We start from the raw sequence: 17,643 nt of genomic DNA on the forward strand, positions 1-17,643 counted from the left end.
GTGGTTGACTCCGGCTTGTGTCCGGACTGTAGGGTCGATGTTACTGTGGGCCATGTCCTTTATGTTTGCCCCCGGTACGAGGATGAACGTACCAGAGTTATTAGAGAACTCGAGAAAGTGGATTCCTTCTTTGATCTGCGAGTCACTTGGAAGACTAGCAGAGAATGGACACAATTGTTGCTGGCTTCCTCCGTTCCCTCGCCCTGAGCAGGACGACTGAAGGGGTATAGTAGAGTAGCACTCTACTATACCCCTTGGGTGGCTAGAGACCACCTGGGCAGATTGGCCGCAGGTAGGCGTGTTGACATCGAGCCACCGTTAGTCAGTAAAAGTAATGGTGATTATTTTTGAAATGTTTGCTGTCGGCGGGATGGCGACTGCACTGCCGAGGGTATTCATCCCATGCAGCCGGAGGTGTAGTGGCATCTCGACGATAGTAGTAAGTGAAAGTAAATGTCACGCAGGACTCTGCGATGGAGCTGAGTGGGAGTAGGAGGTCTGTCCGCCTCTCCCTGGTAGATCAGACCGGAATCCATAATGAAACCAAGTCAGGGATATGAACTGAAGTTGAGTTCACTAAGGGAACTAGGAATAAATTTTGATGTTGCTAATCACATTTTTGGTGGTGTGTTATTATTCAATTGCCTCGAATTTATGAGACATTTACATACAAATTGGCTTTATTAAATGTAGAACTAGGCGCGGGGTTCGTGCTTCCGCGAATTCGGTTAGCTAGTTCGGACGGCAATGATGTAGGACATTCAAGATGTCCGGACGAGGCCTACAGCGAAGGCAAAAGCTGAGTTTGAAAATCACCGATGTAAATGTCTACCGAGGCATTTACATCAGTGGCATCCCAACGAGGTCTGGCTTATTACTATGGAGATGTAAAAAGTTAGAGGGCAAAAGATGACTCCCGTTAAAGCCTATCAGGGCTAGGAACGGGGAGGATGGAAACAGGAGTCGTCACAAGCCGGGTGTCTATGTATAAAATAAATGTAGTAATCATAATATATTGAACAGACAGGTCTTTATAAGTTAAAGTATTATTATTTTTATTATTATTATTTCACAGGGTTCAAACCTTAGCCCTTTCTTTACTTTTTGCCAGTGACATTGCTGAATTCATCTCCAACGGTCTGAGTATATATGTCTTTACCTTTTCCTTTTTATATCTTTGCCTATATATACTTTTAAACTTTTCTCCGCACTAAAATCAGAAACGATCACCTTCTTTCTGTTGCAACATAATATTAGTTCTGTTTATCTTTGGGCTATAAGAAATAATATGCCAATAAATTTTTCAAAGATAAAACATATTCCGTTCTCCGGTAAGACTCGCTTTAGATACGCAATAAATTCTCTTCCGATTACTACCGTAAACTCCGTCACCGATCTAGGTGTACTTCTTGACTATAAGTTGTACCTTCCTGAACGTGCAGACAGGATTGTGAGCAGAGCGAAGCGAACCTCGGTTTGTTGAAATGGATTGCGAGAAATTTGTCTATCCTCGTACTTGTGTTTTACTTCTCGAGTCCCCTGTTTGTAACCGACGTGAATGTTCCGCCCCAACCGGGAATTTTTGGAGAGAGTGTACTTCCCAAAACATTGAATCCGTCCAGGCGACTTCTGTCTCGGCTTTCTCATAAATTTCATTTTCATCTTGGCAAACGACAGCTTAAGTCAATTTATAATTTACCATCTCTTGTATGTCACATAGAATACTTTGGAATACTTTGATTTACTGTTTTTTTCTTAAAGTATTGAAGCGGATATGATCCTACGCAAAATGAAATAGATCTACGTATTCCTGGATGCAATTTTAGAAACTTTTGCCCTCTTGTTTACATTATGGAATTTATTTCATCGACAGAGAAAAGCACTTTTACTTGGGTAAAAAAATGCAATAGAATAGATTTTTTCCGATTGAGGAAGAATTTTGTTTATGAGGTAAGAAGGTTTATTTTGATGTGATAAAGGACATTTGAAACACACGACTGTTGCTACGCGTATAAAATTGGATTGCTATAAAACTGACAAAGACCTTCTGTTTGTCCATATTTAAGTAATGTAATTTAAAACTTTTCTCTATACTATTATTTTTAATATAAAAAACCCGTTTTATGTTTAGTAATAAACTGTTTTTTTTTCTTGGTTATTAATTTTAAAACTGCTTAACTCAATTACTGTCATTGTAATCATTGTCATCTTCGTTATTTTTATAATTTATTATTATTACTGCTTAATTCATAATTACTAAATTAAAACTCTATTATTTTTTTATTTGTAATTATCATTAAAATTATTATTACAGATTTATGAAATCATCATTACGTTATGTTGATTGTTAGTTTCTATATTATACATATTATTTATGTGTATTTTTTTAAATAATTTTATTTATAGTAGCATCAACAAATAAAAGTCATTAGCGACTTGTCAGTGTAATGTAACTGTACCGGTAAATTTGTAGTCTTGAACACACTCAGATTGATACACTCCTAGGACCTATGATTAATTGAAATCCAACCACCAAAGAACACCGGTATCCACAATCTTGTATTCAAATCCGAATAAAAGTCCTTAAAAATCCTTATAAAAATCCTTTATAAGGATTTGAACGTGAGAACTTCGACTTCGAAATCAGCTGATTTACGACGACAAGTATAACAGTAGACCAACCCGGTGGGTTTATGTGTATTTTTAATTACGTGTAAATTGTAAATTTGAATTGTGTGTACGTGTTTTGCACTACCTGCACCTTTTTTTAATGTATCAAGGATATATGTAGCTGTTCTATTGTACAAAACAAAAAATATTAAAATTATTACTAATGATTTCCGCTAAAATATTTGCTAATGAAAAGTATAGGTCTTAATATATATATATATATATATATATATATATATTAATGTGTGTGTGTGTTAATAAATGATTACAATAATTATAAGAAACAAGGTTAATAACAAAAAAAATAATAATAATAATGAAAGTGTGCAAACGCTTGTTCGTATGCTTTATTACATATACTAATTTATTTTGTGTGTGTGAATTACTATTATTATTATTATTATTATTATTATTATTATTATTATTATTATTATGTGCTGAGAATAAAAGGAAAACAGAAAGAGAAGTAAAAAAATTACGGAGAGACCCCACGGCTTAATAAAATTAATACAGAAATTAAGTAAGGTTCATTATCTCATTTATAGAAAGTCGATTGTAGTGTTACGATTCGATAAAAGAGCAATGTTAAGGTAACTAAATTGCCATACACGTACCGTTTATGTTATAGCATATCTGTGTGTTGTAAAAAACACTCCCACATGAATTTTAGCATTACGTTAAATACAACCAAGGTGAACTTGTTGTAACTTAACGCTCGTATCAGAACTTAATATAGTAGATATTGACCTGCGTTGCCTCGCCGTTAACCAATAAACAACTAAACTAAACGTGTTTCGGTTAACCGGTAAACTTTAAACATTTTACCAGTCTTTCTCTTACCGTCAAACAGAAAGGAACGAGATCAAGAATCAGTTAAAAAAAAAAAATAATAAATAAATAAATTTAATATCTTTTGCTAACTTTCGCAAATACTGCAAACTCTTTCTAAAAGAATCAAAATCAAAATGTGTTTTTGTTTTAAAAAAGTAGATGAAAGTCTGTGCAATGTTATTTTTTTAGGAATGTGTTTTATGATTCTGTTCGCTGCAGATTTTACGTTAGCAAATATGCAGGTACGTTGTGAAGATTATTTTTTCTTTTAATCGTTAGTTACTTTAAAAGTTTTTATTACGAGTAACTTTTTTAAGTTTTAATAGAAGATATTTATTTATTCTCAAGTACTTTTACAATATATAACAATTTTTTTTAATGCATTTTATAGCATACTGTTTTTATTACTTTATTTAGTTTTATGTTTAATCTTATGATAATTTTAATGCTTTTGTAGTTAAAAAAAAAACACATTTTACCACAAGAAATGCAGGTTAGCACACCATCGTCAGTTTTTAAGAAATAAGCTACATAGTACGAATATAATAAATAAAATAAAAAAGAAATGCTTTAATAATATATAAAACGCTTTTTTTGTTTTAGTAAATAATCATATTTTTTGTTTATTTTACTTCATAATTCTTCACCATAATGAATAGTGTGAATAAATAATAAATTAATATAATAATGAATTAAAGATAAAGTCATAAATCCTGTACTTTAAGAAAAAAAAATACATACAAAAAACAAATGTTTAAAATGGAAATAATAAAATAAAATTAAGTAAAATTTAAATAAAAATTGTGTAATTATTAAATGTTACTTACGAAAGTCTTTTACGAAAGAAACAAGATATAAATAACCCACCGGGTTGGTCTAGTGATAAACTCGTCGTCGTAAATCATCTGATTTCGAAGTCGAAGTTCTCAGGTTCAAATCCTAATGAAGGTTACTTTTATTCCGATTTGGATACAAGATCGTGGGTACCGGTGTTCTTTTGTGGTTGGATTTCAATTAATCACACATCTCACGAATAGTCGGCGTGAATTTGTTCAAAACCACACGTTTACCGATACAGTTATATTACACTGATAAGTCGCTAATGACTTTAATTGTTGATGCGACTTCAAATATAAATATTAAAAAAAAATAAAAACTAAGATATAAATATTGACAAAAAAACATTGCTCTTTAGGATTAAAGAGCGTAAGATGACAATTTTGTATATAGTATATTTTTTTCTATTTTTTTTTTAATTTATTTAAACATATATATGTATATTTAAACACCTATGACACTCCCGGTAACTTAAGGATTCCAAAGCGAGGTAATATATCTAATTCGGTTCAGCCGTTGAACTGCTACGCTACAATAAATATATATACATACACCCTAAATACTTTACACTCCTTTTTGGGCAGTCGTGTAAAAATCAAACAATATTTAGTCCCATGTTAATTTTATAAATAAAAATGGTGAATATTGTTGTTAAATATAAGTTATTAATATTTTAAATATTTATTATTATTTTATTTATTTATTATTTAAAGGGACATTTTTTTATCGTTCTCCTTTGTTTATCTCCCCCTGTAGCCGGATCCGCGACTAAGTTTGTACACAGCTCCAGGGGGTGCCATCGCCACAAACTACCTCAACAGGAACTAAGGATCTCCCCCAGGTAGCCGGGACTTGGTCTTCAATAATTCGCCATGCCTATAATGAGGGGACCCAAGGGAGTCCCCCCACCGGGACTCCGGTCTTGACGCCACGCCTCTAATGGGGAACCCTAGAGGAATCCCCCACCTGGACTATGGTCTTACATTACACCCCGTCATGAAGTTCCAAAGGGAGTCCCCGTCCAATCATCAAAAGTAGGACACCTGAGCGTCCCACCACTCCTGGACGAGGCTGTCCCAACCCTAGGTCGTTCCCAAAAGCAAAGGCGGACGGGTCTCATTTCTTGCTACTAGTCCTACAGCCACAGCCCTCAAGTGAATGCCCTCGAACTTTACATAAGGAGCATTTTGCCTCAGTGTGACAGTCTTTCCGAAGATGCCCCTCTGCCCCACAATTAAAGCAATGACCCCTTTTACCGGGACAGTTGCAGGACCCAGCTCGGTGCTCCACCCCCCCTACACCGGTAACATCGCTCTTCGACTCTCAACAGAACACCCAACTGTTGCGGATATTTATAGAGACTGGATTATATGCAACATAAAAAGCTTGAAATATGCATGAAAGTGTCAAAATATGCAACTTTAAATAATAAAAAAAAATAGTAATTTTTAGTTTTTTTATTTCAAAATCAGCATACAATTAGTAAGTAGTTGACTAACATATTGATAAATTTGATAAATAACAATTATTTAACATTTTGTTACTTCTGTAAACAAACAATCAGAGCTACTGTTCTGCGGCTGCTAAGTCCGTTCTAAGAGCGGTGCAGTTAATAGGTTTGGCCGGCTACAACGTAAGATTTCATTTATTAACAAGGTACCCCACCGAAAAATATTGTAAACATAGCGAAAGTATACATCATCACTAGATTTTAAGGAAAATATGCAATAACCGGTGAGAATGGACAATATGCAAATTCATATGCAAATGCATATAATCCGGTCTCTAATTATTTATTATTATTATTATTTATTATTATTATTATTATTTATTATTATTATTATTATTATTATTATTATTATTATTATTATTATTATTATTATTATTTATTATTATTTATTATTATTATTATTATTATTATTATTATTATTATTATTATTATTATTATTATTATTATTATTATTATTATTTATTATTTATTATTATTATTATTATTATTATTATTATTATTATTATTATTATTATTATTATTATTATTATTTATTATTTATTATTATTATTATTATTATTATTATTATTATTATTATTATTATTATTATATCCAAAATAATGTTTTACTGGTTCGGCTGACCACGTACAGGAAGCAAATTTGACCTATAATTGCAAAAACGTTCAAAATATTTAGTTAAACATTTTGAGTTCTATTTCAACCCTTTTGATCAAATTATATTTTACCTTAAAAATTACCCTAACCAAATTGCCTTTACCAAATGATTTTTTATCATCAAGGATTTACTATATAAGATAATTGGTAAAAAAATCATATTTTTTAATTAAAAATACATTTTTAATTACAGCTAAATTATCAGAAATTGTTAAAAAAAATCAAGCATTTTTTTAAAATTCTTAAGTCGAGTTGCATGAGACTCTTTTGTTAAAAAAATTCCATGTCGTGTGCATTAATGCTACATTATAATAGGATATTCAATTTTTAAAATTAAAGTTTAAAAAAATAAATATTTTAAGCACAGGTCTGATTCATCCTTATTTTTTTAAAAGTTATTTATTGAAGTAATTATTTGCTTCAATAACTTTCCCTAATTTAATGTAATGTTATTATGTGTAATAACCTATAAAAATGTTATAATTTGTTCTATAATACAGAAATCAAAGAATGCTACTTGTTATGAAATAATATTGTAAATTGTTACTGATAAAATTCCTGCTCCATTATTATAATTTTAAATATACAAATATGACTGTTAACGTCATAATTTTAATTATACTGTTCAAATGTTTTTTTTTGTCTTCAGTCATTTGAGTGGTTTGATGCAGCTCTACAAGACTCCCTATCTAGTACCAGTCGTTTCATTTCAGTATACCCTCTACATCCTACATCCCTAACAATTTGTTTTACATATTCCAAACGTGGCCTGCCTAGACAATTTTTTCCTTCTACCTGTCCTTCCAATATTAAAGCGACTATTCCAGGATGCCTTAGTACGTGGCCTATAAGTCTGTCTCTTCTTTTAACTATATTTTTCCAAATGGTTCTTTCTTCATCTATTTGCCGCAATACCTCTCCATTTGTCACTTTATCCACCCATCTGATTTTTAATACTCTGCTATAGCACCACATTTCAAAAGCTTCTAATCTTTTCTTCTCAGATCTCCGATTGTACAAGCTTCACTTCCATATAAAGCGACACTCCAAACATATACTTTCAAAAAACTTTTCCTGACATTTAAATTAATTTTTGATGTAAACAAATTATATTTCTGACTGAAGGTTCGTTTAACTTGTGTTATTCGGCATTTTATATCGCTCCTGCTTCGTCCATCTTTAGTAATTCTACTTCCCAAATAACAAAATTCTTCTACCTCCATAATTTTTTTCTTTTCCTATTTTTACATTCAGTGGTCCATCTTCGTTATTTCTACTGCATTTCATTACTTTCGTTTGTTCTTGTTTATTTTCTTGCGTAGGACTTCATCCATGCCGTTCATTGTTTCTTCTAAATCCTTTTTACTCTCGGTTAGAATTACAATATCATCCACAAATCGTGGCACCTTTATCTTTTCACCTTGCACAGTTACTCCGGATCTAAATTTTTCTTTAACATCAGTAACGGATATAGGGAACATCCTTATCGGACTTCCTTTTTTATTACGGCTTCTTTCTTATGTTCTTCAGTTATTACTGTTGCAGTTCGGTTCCTGTAAATGTTAGTAATTGTTATTTTTTCTCTATACTCGAACCCTAAATTTTTTTAAAATGCTGAACATTTTATTCCAGTCTAGATTATCAAATGCCTTTACTAAGTCTATAAATGGTGTGTATTTCGGTTTTTTTTTCTTTAATCTTCCTTCTACTATTAATCTGAGCGCTAAAATTACTTCCCTTGTTCCTATACTTTTTCTGAAACCAAATTGGTCTTCTCCTAACACTCCTTCCACTCTCCTCACAATTCTTCACAGAATTCTAGTTAAGATTTCTGATTCGTCAGTAGTTAAGCTAATTGTTCTGTGTTCTTCACATTTATCTGCTCCTGCTTTCTTTGGTATCATGACTATAACGCAGAAAGCGTCTAACGGAACTTCCCCTTTTTCGTAAATATTATACACCAGTTTGTATAATCTATCTATTGCTTCCTCACCTGCACTGTGCAGTAGTACAGGCGGGAAGTGATAGATAGATATACTTACTAAATAAATATATATCTACTACTTAAATATAAATATATACTTACTAAATATAACAGTATTATTAGACTAATATTTTAATGATAAAGTTTGATTATCAAAAGATGAAATCTGAGTTTGACCTGTCGTACTTTTAAAACAAAAGACAGAAATCCATAACGTAAAGCCTGCACTAGTGTAAACAGGAAAAAATAATTTATTTTTAATGAAAAACGAGTAAACACGATCCTTTACGATCGTTTTTTGTTTGTGTTATTTTTTTGGCATATACAGTTTGCAAAAGAGTTCGATAAAATATGTGATGTACTGTAAGTTATATTATTTACTTTTATCCTTATGGTCATAAAATTTCCAATCGTATTCGGTGACAGTGGGACTTTAAAAAGAATAATTTTTGTTATTCAAACAGGTTCTTTTTGAATTAGCATAAACAGAACCGGATTTAGTTTGATATAACTTATGTTTTTTTTTTTTAAATAACTACTTAAAGAAATTGTCTGCTCAGTGCCTCTTCATTAGCCAGATTGCTGTGTGCGTAAATTACAGATTAAAAAAAACACTACAGTATTAAAAAAAAAGGTTTGCCGTTTGAAAATGTTTGTTTTCACAATCTTTTTTATTGTATTTCATATCGGTGTAGAGTCTGTCGTGATGGTAGAAATTTTGCAGTTTCTCTCTGGGGAATATTCTTTTCTTTTTTCTGCTGAAACAAGAAAAAAAAATATAAAAAAACGTTGATGTCATTGTACCTCAAATTAAATGTTTGCCAATAAATTACATACATTTTAGCGTAGTAATAATAGACTAAGTTTTCTTACACCTAAGATTTATATAAAGCATCTGAAATAGTTGGCACTGGTCAGCATTTCTTTCATCTAATGAAAGAGAAAGGAAGAGAATACTAACAATACTGATGAGCATGATTAGTCCCTTCAAATACAAGAGTAAAAGTATCACTTATAGAACTCTATTACACCTTTTCAGTGGGTGTACTTCACATCTCACTTTTCTTATTAAGTATGGTATAGGATGCGTACTGTTCTGGGAGATAGTTATACAGGCGATTCAAAAAACGACTTCACAAATTTAAAAGCATATAAAAATTAATTGAGATAAATAGTTTGTCATCCGACATTCGCTTTGGTTTGATACGGCTTCCATTTGTAATGCGACATGTATTCCACCTGAAGTCGATTTCATTCCAGACTGTAACCAGTAAGACGGGCATTACATGAATTACCTGTGCAGCTGAGGCGTTAATTCGAAGTCTTTTTTTTTTGCTTAGGATATCAAAAACATTGATCATAGGGCTATCACGAATATGCTGCAAAGTTTCATGAGGGTTTTTGCTACTCCATATTCGGCAGTTATATTCACCTTGCCACTGATATGAAACGTTAACTCATCGTTATAAATTAAATTCTCTAATGATGTATGTCTGCAATTCTATCCGTCATTTCCGGATAAAAATGAGCCGAGCAATTTTTTTGACATCTTTTATGTGTTGAACCACGGTTATTTTGTATCAGTTCAAGTGCATTCGTTTACGTAATATGCGCTAAACAGTCGACTGTTGAATACCAGTCTCACATGACGCACGTCGAGTTGATTTCTTCGGACTATGCACAAAGCTTTCTCTGAGTTGTTCCACAACAGCTTGAGGAACCCGTAGGCGTACGGATGATTCCGTACGCCTTCTTGGTCACCCTTCTTGGTTCTGACAATGCTGCCTACGAATCGGGCCACACTCTTCCAGCTGCTCAGATCATGGAGCATCACCGCAACAACTTTGTGGGAGCTCAGTGCTCCGAGATCCCTCTCTAGTGTCCCTCGATCTGCCGCCCACCGAGCACATTTGAAAAAGGTGAGCTTGACGTCGTCCCGTACACCGGGGCAATAGAGACAATGCTTTCCCTGCACATGGAGATAATCGCGAAAGTACCCGTGATCCATTAAAAAGTACTAAACCTCTTCATGCTGCCGCTCCGTCCAGATCTGACCAAAGGGATAAGCCTTGCGGTCCATTGTCTTCTGGTCTCGGGGTCCCAGGTCTCTTGCCATGCGAAAAGTCTCCCGGTTTTCGCCTGCCTGTCGCCTCCTGTAAGCTACCTGGCGCTCCCTTGCCAAAAGAGCAATAGGTATGACGCCGGCGACCATAAGTACGCCAGGCTCGGAAACCGTCCGATACGCGGAAGCGACTCGCACGGCCGCGGTGCGTTGCACCTGCGCGAGCTGCTTCCGGTTTAATGTGTGGGCTCACACTTCCGCCCCGTATAATAGGACGGAATGCATGAATTTTTTTATTGAATTCAGGAAATGTCTTATAACATTCCTCGTAGATTAATTCAGATCCACTTAAGCTATTCATTTGTTTATTTATTTTTTTATTTTTAAAGAGGTGGAGGAACTCCATTTACGGGAGCCTGGGCAGTGTCGTGGTCGCTAACAGGTTCCGCAAGATGTTATTAAATGCGTATGTGTTCCTGCGCACTACCGACTAAACTTTATTTATTATTACATGTTAAATTTTATTTATTAAAAAAATAAATTGATATAATTGACTCTTCGGCTATTAGAAAACAATAGACATTGCTTCGATCAGTGGAAATTACGTTTGATTGTATAGAAAAATAGAAACGATAATAAAAAAATTAAACAATTCGAGGTTTCTGTGATTAAAGGTTTAAGATTTAAAGATTTATCAACTACTGAAAGAAGAGGAGGTTAAATTATCTTAGAATTAAATGAAAGCCGGCCTCCGTGGCGCGAGTGGTAGCGTCTCGGTCTTTCACCCGGAGGTCCCGGGTTCGAATCCCGGTCAGGCATGGCATTTTTCACACGCGCTACAAAACATTCATCTCATCCTCTACGGAATGAATTATTTGACTGAGAACTCGGAGGTAAAACAAAAAAAAAAAAAAAAAATTAAATTAAATACCTTAAGTGATATCTCCGAAGTAATACCTTACATTGGTTTCAGAGACTAAAGAGAAAAAGAAAGTAGAATTAAATAAGAGGATCAGTCTGTAATGTGGAAAATTTGAATCAAATACAAAAAAGATGTTTAAATATTTAATTATTTGAATGGGAATCGTAACATGAAACTCAATGACTTAAATATGGCGGATCAAAAATTTTAATATTGCACGAAGCACAGAACATACATACACAAACACACACACGCGCGCGCGCGCGCATGTACACAAACACGCTCGTGATATGCGCTAGTGCATATGATTTTATACAAATTAAAAAATAAATATTCATGTTCATTGTGCATATAAATCTTTTTTATCTTATACAAGGTAAAAAAAATAATAATAGGCCTAAACCGCGGCATTTGTAACATTCACATAAAATGTATAGGCGTAAAAGTGGCATACATTGATTGACCTTTGACATATGTATTTTACCAATTTATTTAATAATAGGAACTATAAAATGTGGGTTATACTTTAACATATGATAACAGTTACGTATATGTTGTAAATTAAGGCCGTGACATAATTTTATATCTATAAATAAAATAGAATGTCGCATGTATCACAAATTAGGTCGAATGAGAAAAAAAAAATTATAATCACTTCAAAGCAATTTTTTGTGTCTTTTTAATCTAAATCATGCAAAGAACAAATTTATATATTGAATAATTTCAATAATAATTTTGATAAATTATTTTTTAATACGAATAAGCTGATGATGTAATTGTTTATATTTTATAAAATTCATTATTTCATAATTTGTAGGTTTGAACATTTCCAAACTCATTTCAACTGCACCTTCAATTATCCCGTTAAAGCCCATCAGGGCATGGAACGGCGGGGGGTGGTGAGGCGACCGGAACGTCACTAGACGGGTGTCTTACCCTACGGGGTTGGGATGTACCTTCATTCAATTTTTTCCTAAGGAGATGTATACATTATTCTGCATCCTTTCTCTGTTTTTACTAATGGAAGCTTACATATTATTCCACTAAAATCAAAACGAAGTGGAGTACTTTGAAAAAATCTACAAAAAATTGAATTGTCAACACCTTTTTCTTAAATTTACAGTTATTTGTTATTTTTTATTACATTTAGTGAGGAAATAAAGACAGGCAGTGTAATCTCTGTCTTTTTCCTGTTTAGCCTCCGGTAACTACCGTTTAGATAATACTTCAGAGGATGAATGAGGATGATATGTATGAGTGTAAATGAAGTGTAGTCTTGTACATTCTCAGTTCGACTATTCCTGAGATGTGTGGTTAATTGAAACCTAACCACCAAAGAACACCGGTATCCACGATCTAGTATTCAAATCCGTGTAAAAATAACTGGCTTTACAAGGACTTGAACGCTGTAACTCTCAACTTCCAAATCAGCTGATTTGGGATGACGCGTTAACCACTAGACCAACCCGGTGGGTTAGGCGGTGTAATCTACCTCCGCCTTTCGGCACGTCGGAAGGCGGAGGTAGATTACACCGGTGGTAATTAGGGGATAAAATAGATTTCCACCTTTAAGAAAAACTTCAATTTACTCAATACGACAATGGTTAAATGTGAAAAAAGTTTCACATGTTTACCATACGACAAGCCCCATCTTCTAACATTTTTTTCCGCCCGTTGACCCTTATCCAAAAAATACGCGTTTCACCAGACGCATTCACCACTAGACCAACCCGGTGGATTAATTTGTTATGAAACTTACCTAAAATTGTCAGTTTGCATTACGATGCTCAAGAGTACTGCCGGGTTATTTGTCTGCAATAACTCGATATTTTGTCAACGGATTTTTACAAATGACATATCACATTGTACAAAGCATGATTAATAAATTCTGTAATAAGTAAAAAGTTGATCAAACAAATAATTACAAAGATATTGGCCACCATAATATATTACAAAATGAAGATGGCCACTGTTTCAAAATTTTTGAAGGAACGTTTTCAAATTTTTTTATTTTGTAGAATAAGATACTAATCTTAAATTTTGCAAATTTAATTAATGTAGGTTTAGCCGTTTGTGAGAAATTATTTTATTTGTTCAAATCACAAAACGGGGTCCAGAAGGAAAAGAAAGCAAAATAAGACTTATGTTGATGTGAACTTTTTTCTCATTTTGATGTTATTATGTAGCTGTATTATGTTCTTATTTTGATGTTTGATGTAGCTGTAGTTTGGGTGAAAAAATCTCGGAACACTCCGTATACACATGGTACGTACTAAATTTATCGTAAAATATTAGGCCCTTATAATTAATTAGACATGAACATTTACAAAAAGAAAAAAATATTATAAATATCTTAATTTAAAAATCATACTATTTCTCAAATTTTGACTTACTGATTTTGAAAAATCGAATTCCAGTTGATTTTGTTTTATTTGTTAATCCACATTTATAACCGATTACAAAAATATTATTTTCTAATATGCATACCGTGTAGATCTATAACAACAGTAATATACCTAGGATATATACGGTGACAGCAGAAATATATTAATACGGCATTTACATTATATATCACAAATAATAAGGTTTTACTCCGTGAAAAATCAATACCTTTGTACGATTGAAAATCGTTTCCCCTTATTCAGTTTCTAGTGATCCTGGGAACTGATTTCTGATCCTAGATGTAAATTTCTTTTCTTTATATGTTAACGATGTAAAATGTTTAATTCTTCATAATGGAGCTGTTTAAAACAGGATATTAATTAACACTTTTACTTACAGGATTTACTTTTTACTACTGCCTGTTAACAGAAGATCTATCCCATTCTTTAAATTAAAAATATTTATTTAATAATACAAGTATGATTTTACCACAAAAAACTTTTAATCGACTGTACTTTGGACCAGCATATGGCATAAAAGTATATACAATATGCTAGGTCCAAAGCGTGAAAGTATAATCGGTCGAAAGATTTATTTATTTATTTTTTTTGTATATTTTTGTTTGTTTCTAGTTTATAAAAATAGAAATACTAGCCACGTTATACTGTGCCACGGATCTCCGTGACACAGCTTGGCGTAGGCGAACCCTGGGGACGACTCAAGGTCTTCCCAGGGCCGTATAGCTCGCTTCGCTTGCCTTTCCTGTCTAGCCAGTAGGCTCCCTACCCTGGATTCCCGCTGAGCTCGCTTCGCTTGTCACTCCCATCAAGCTAGGACCCTGTAGCGTTCGTTATTCTCATAGTTGTGAAATATTACTGATAAATAACGATTCAATTATTCGGTCGTTATAAAAATTCATAAAAGAAACTAAACACAGAATAGTAATAGTAACTACAGTAACTAAAGTATATAGACGAGGAAACCTTAGCAACATATTTCTGTTCCCTGGTAACGGAAATTAACTTCATTTTTAATAATTAATTATTAATTTTTTCTTCTTTAATTGATAACTTCACCCCCTATGGAGACTAGGGCTCGGTCTAAGTCTTTAAACCTTCCTTGGAATAATACGAACGTATCCTGTAAATTTGAAAGCAATCGGTCGATTGGTTCTCGTGTGACGCTGGAACATACAAACAGAAAGAAAACCAACCAATATTTCGATTTTATATATAAGATTTTTATAATTTAGTATTTAAAAATTTAGGTAAAATTTGAATGTATTTTATCTTTTAACTACCATCCGCTCGCGCACACATGGTTAGATTCTTTTATAAAGGTAATAAAATTCTGTAATAGAAGTATTATAAAACAGTGGATAAACTGTTTTTATTTTGATTTCATTGTTCGTTCAATTAATTTTATTATTTATTTTAAATAACGAAATAAAATAAAAATTTGAATATTTAAAAAATTATATCCAGTCATTTTTGTTTTCTGTTGGTGGAAAATGTTTTTGGTAGGTGTTACGCTACACAGAAATTGATAAAAATGGTTTTTTATTTGTAATTTTTTTTTACAAAGAGTATAACGTTAAGACACAAAATAATAAATGATTGTCGTTTATATATTTTTTTATTACAATAACAGACCTGCAATATTTTGAAACTTAAAATAAAAAAGTTAATATAAAAAAGTAATTTGAAAATTTCAGTGTTGCTATCTTTGAATCCTTTTTCAATTTTAGGTACTACAGGAGAAATAATTTTTAACCAACTTTGAAAAAAAGAGGAAGATCTCAATTCGGTTCGTTTTATTATTATTATTTTTTTTTTTATAAATGTTCGTCTTCTAAACAGACGTAGCGTAATGATATATATATTATGTTATTCGTAAGTAATTTTGTGTGAAAATTCAAGAAAAATACTTTGATTAAAAGATTAAAAAAATGCACTTATATTCTTGCATTCCAAACACAGTTCAAGCTCATTCTTGATGGTAGTTTTTCAGCATTCCTTCTTTTTTAACGAAGTTTTATTTCTCATCTTTACCTTTCTGACGAACGGCTTCTTTTATATAGGAAATATTTTTTTGTAAACATATATTTAAATAAAACTAAAAGATTTGAAATAAAAAAAGGTAAAAATCTTCCATAAAAATACCGCATTAAAAATAAATAAATAAATAAAATGTTTAAATTATTACTATTTTTTGTATTTTTTTCAACTATTGTAAATTCTCAGCGTCAGATTAAGGATTAGTAAGTCTATCTACAAAAACATTTTTTTTAATTGCTTTTTTTTTAAAACAGTTTTATCTCTCGCTTTAAACAAAAAAATTATAATACCATTAAAATATTTTTAACATGATAATAGTTTAATTACATACATTATACGAATTAATAACCTTCTAATTTTCAAGGTCATACTTTTTTTCAAGTAAACTTTTAAGTATGAGTATTAAAAATATACTCGCATTCAAAATCTTAATCTTAAATAATTTTAAAGTTTTAGGAATACTTTTGTTTTGGTTCCTTAAAAGAAATTCTTAAATTTTTGTGATGCGAAGATCAGATCAAGTATACATAATTATTTAGCTTTTAAAATGAGAAAATAAGTTTAAAACTTAATTTTCTGTATTAATAGAAATTACTGATAGAGACTTAATGAATAAATTTTAAGATTTTACATAATAATACAATTTTAAGTAAAAAAAAAATATATTTTGATCCGTATATTGATATCTATACATATAATAAAATAAAACTAGGAACATCCCCGTGCGTGTAACACGTAAAAACTACTGGACATATTTTAATAAAATTTTGTAGATTTATATGTCTTAAAGTCTTGATCATTATCTCCGATTAGAATTGTTGCGATATTTCCCGATATTCCTAAGGCGGGGTTACGACATTCAGAGTATTAATTAAAGGAAAAAAAATTAATCCTTTAATTTCATTATATTTCTGTCACCGTGGTAAAAAAAAAAAGATCTCTGAGTTCAGATTTATATATTAATACCTGGGAAGAAAGGATTAGAAGCTTTTGAAATGTGGTGCAATAGGAGAATGTTAAAAATCAAATTGGCGGATAAAGAGTCAAATAGCGGCTAATCGATGAAGAAAGAATCATTTGAAAAAATATAGTTAAAATAAGAGACAGACTTATAAGCGGCATATTAAGGCATCCTGGAATAGTAGCTTTGATATTCGAGGCACAGGTAGAGATTGGAAAAATTGTGCAGGCATGCAACGTTTGGAATATGAAAAATAAATTGTTAGGGATGTAGGATGTAGGGAATATACCGAAATGAAACGACTGGTAGTAGACAGGGAATCTTGGAAAACTGCATCAAACCAGTCAAATGACTGAAGACAACCTAATCAATTGCTTAAATTAGCAGATTTAACAAACTTTGATAGGTTTTCATTGTTTATTTTGGCTGACGATATCAGCTTGTTAGAAAATATGCCTTCAAGAAAGAGAAGTAACCATTCTAATTATTCGAAGTCTGCTAAAAGAATGAAAGCGTCTCGTTCCTCAGAAAAACAGCTTAAGTGCGTGATTCTCAGTTAGCGGCTGACAGAACATTAGATTGGAGCTGTAATAAATTAGCAATGCGGTTTCAGTTAAATTCTTCACGAGTTCAAACCGATGTCATCGTAAAACTAACGTAGTGAAATAAGAATAGAAGCGACTTTAGGTATAATGTAAGGAACCAGAAAAAAGCCATCCGTGTGTCGAAGACACCTGAACAACGAGACCTTCGTCTACAGCAGGAGCCTCCTG

At 32.2% G+C, this 17,643-nt stretch overlaps 1 protein-coding gene across 1 annotated transcript in view; it reads left to right on the top strand.

Annotated features, from left to right (window-relative positions):
* Positions 1-3,369: 3,369 nt before the first annotated feature.
* The window catches only part of LOC142319010 (UNC93-like protein MFSD11), a 73,961-nt gene continuing 59,687 nt past the window's right edge, over positions 3,370-17,643 (top strand). Inside the window, exon 1 of the mRNA XM_075355798.1 lies at positions 3,370-3,743. Within this exon, the coding sequence (XP_075211913.1) occupies positions 3,636-3,743 (108 nt within the window). The 5' untranslated portion in view covers positions 3,370-3,635. The remainder of the gene's footprint in view (positions 3,744-17,643) is intronic.

This window comes from Lycorma delicatula, chromosome 2 (genome assembly GCF_047948215.1).
Source record: "Lycorma delicatula isolate Av1 chromosome 2, ASM4794821v1, whole genome shotgun sequence".
NCBI classification, from domain to species: domain Eukaryota; kingdom Metazoa; phylum Arthropoda; class Insecta; order Hemiptera; family Fulgoridae; genus Lycorma; species Lycorma delicatula.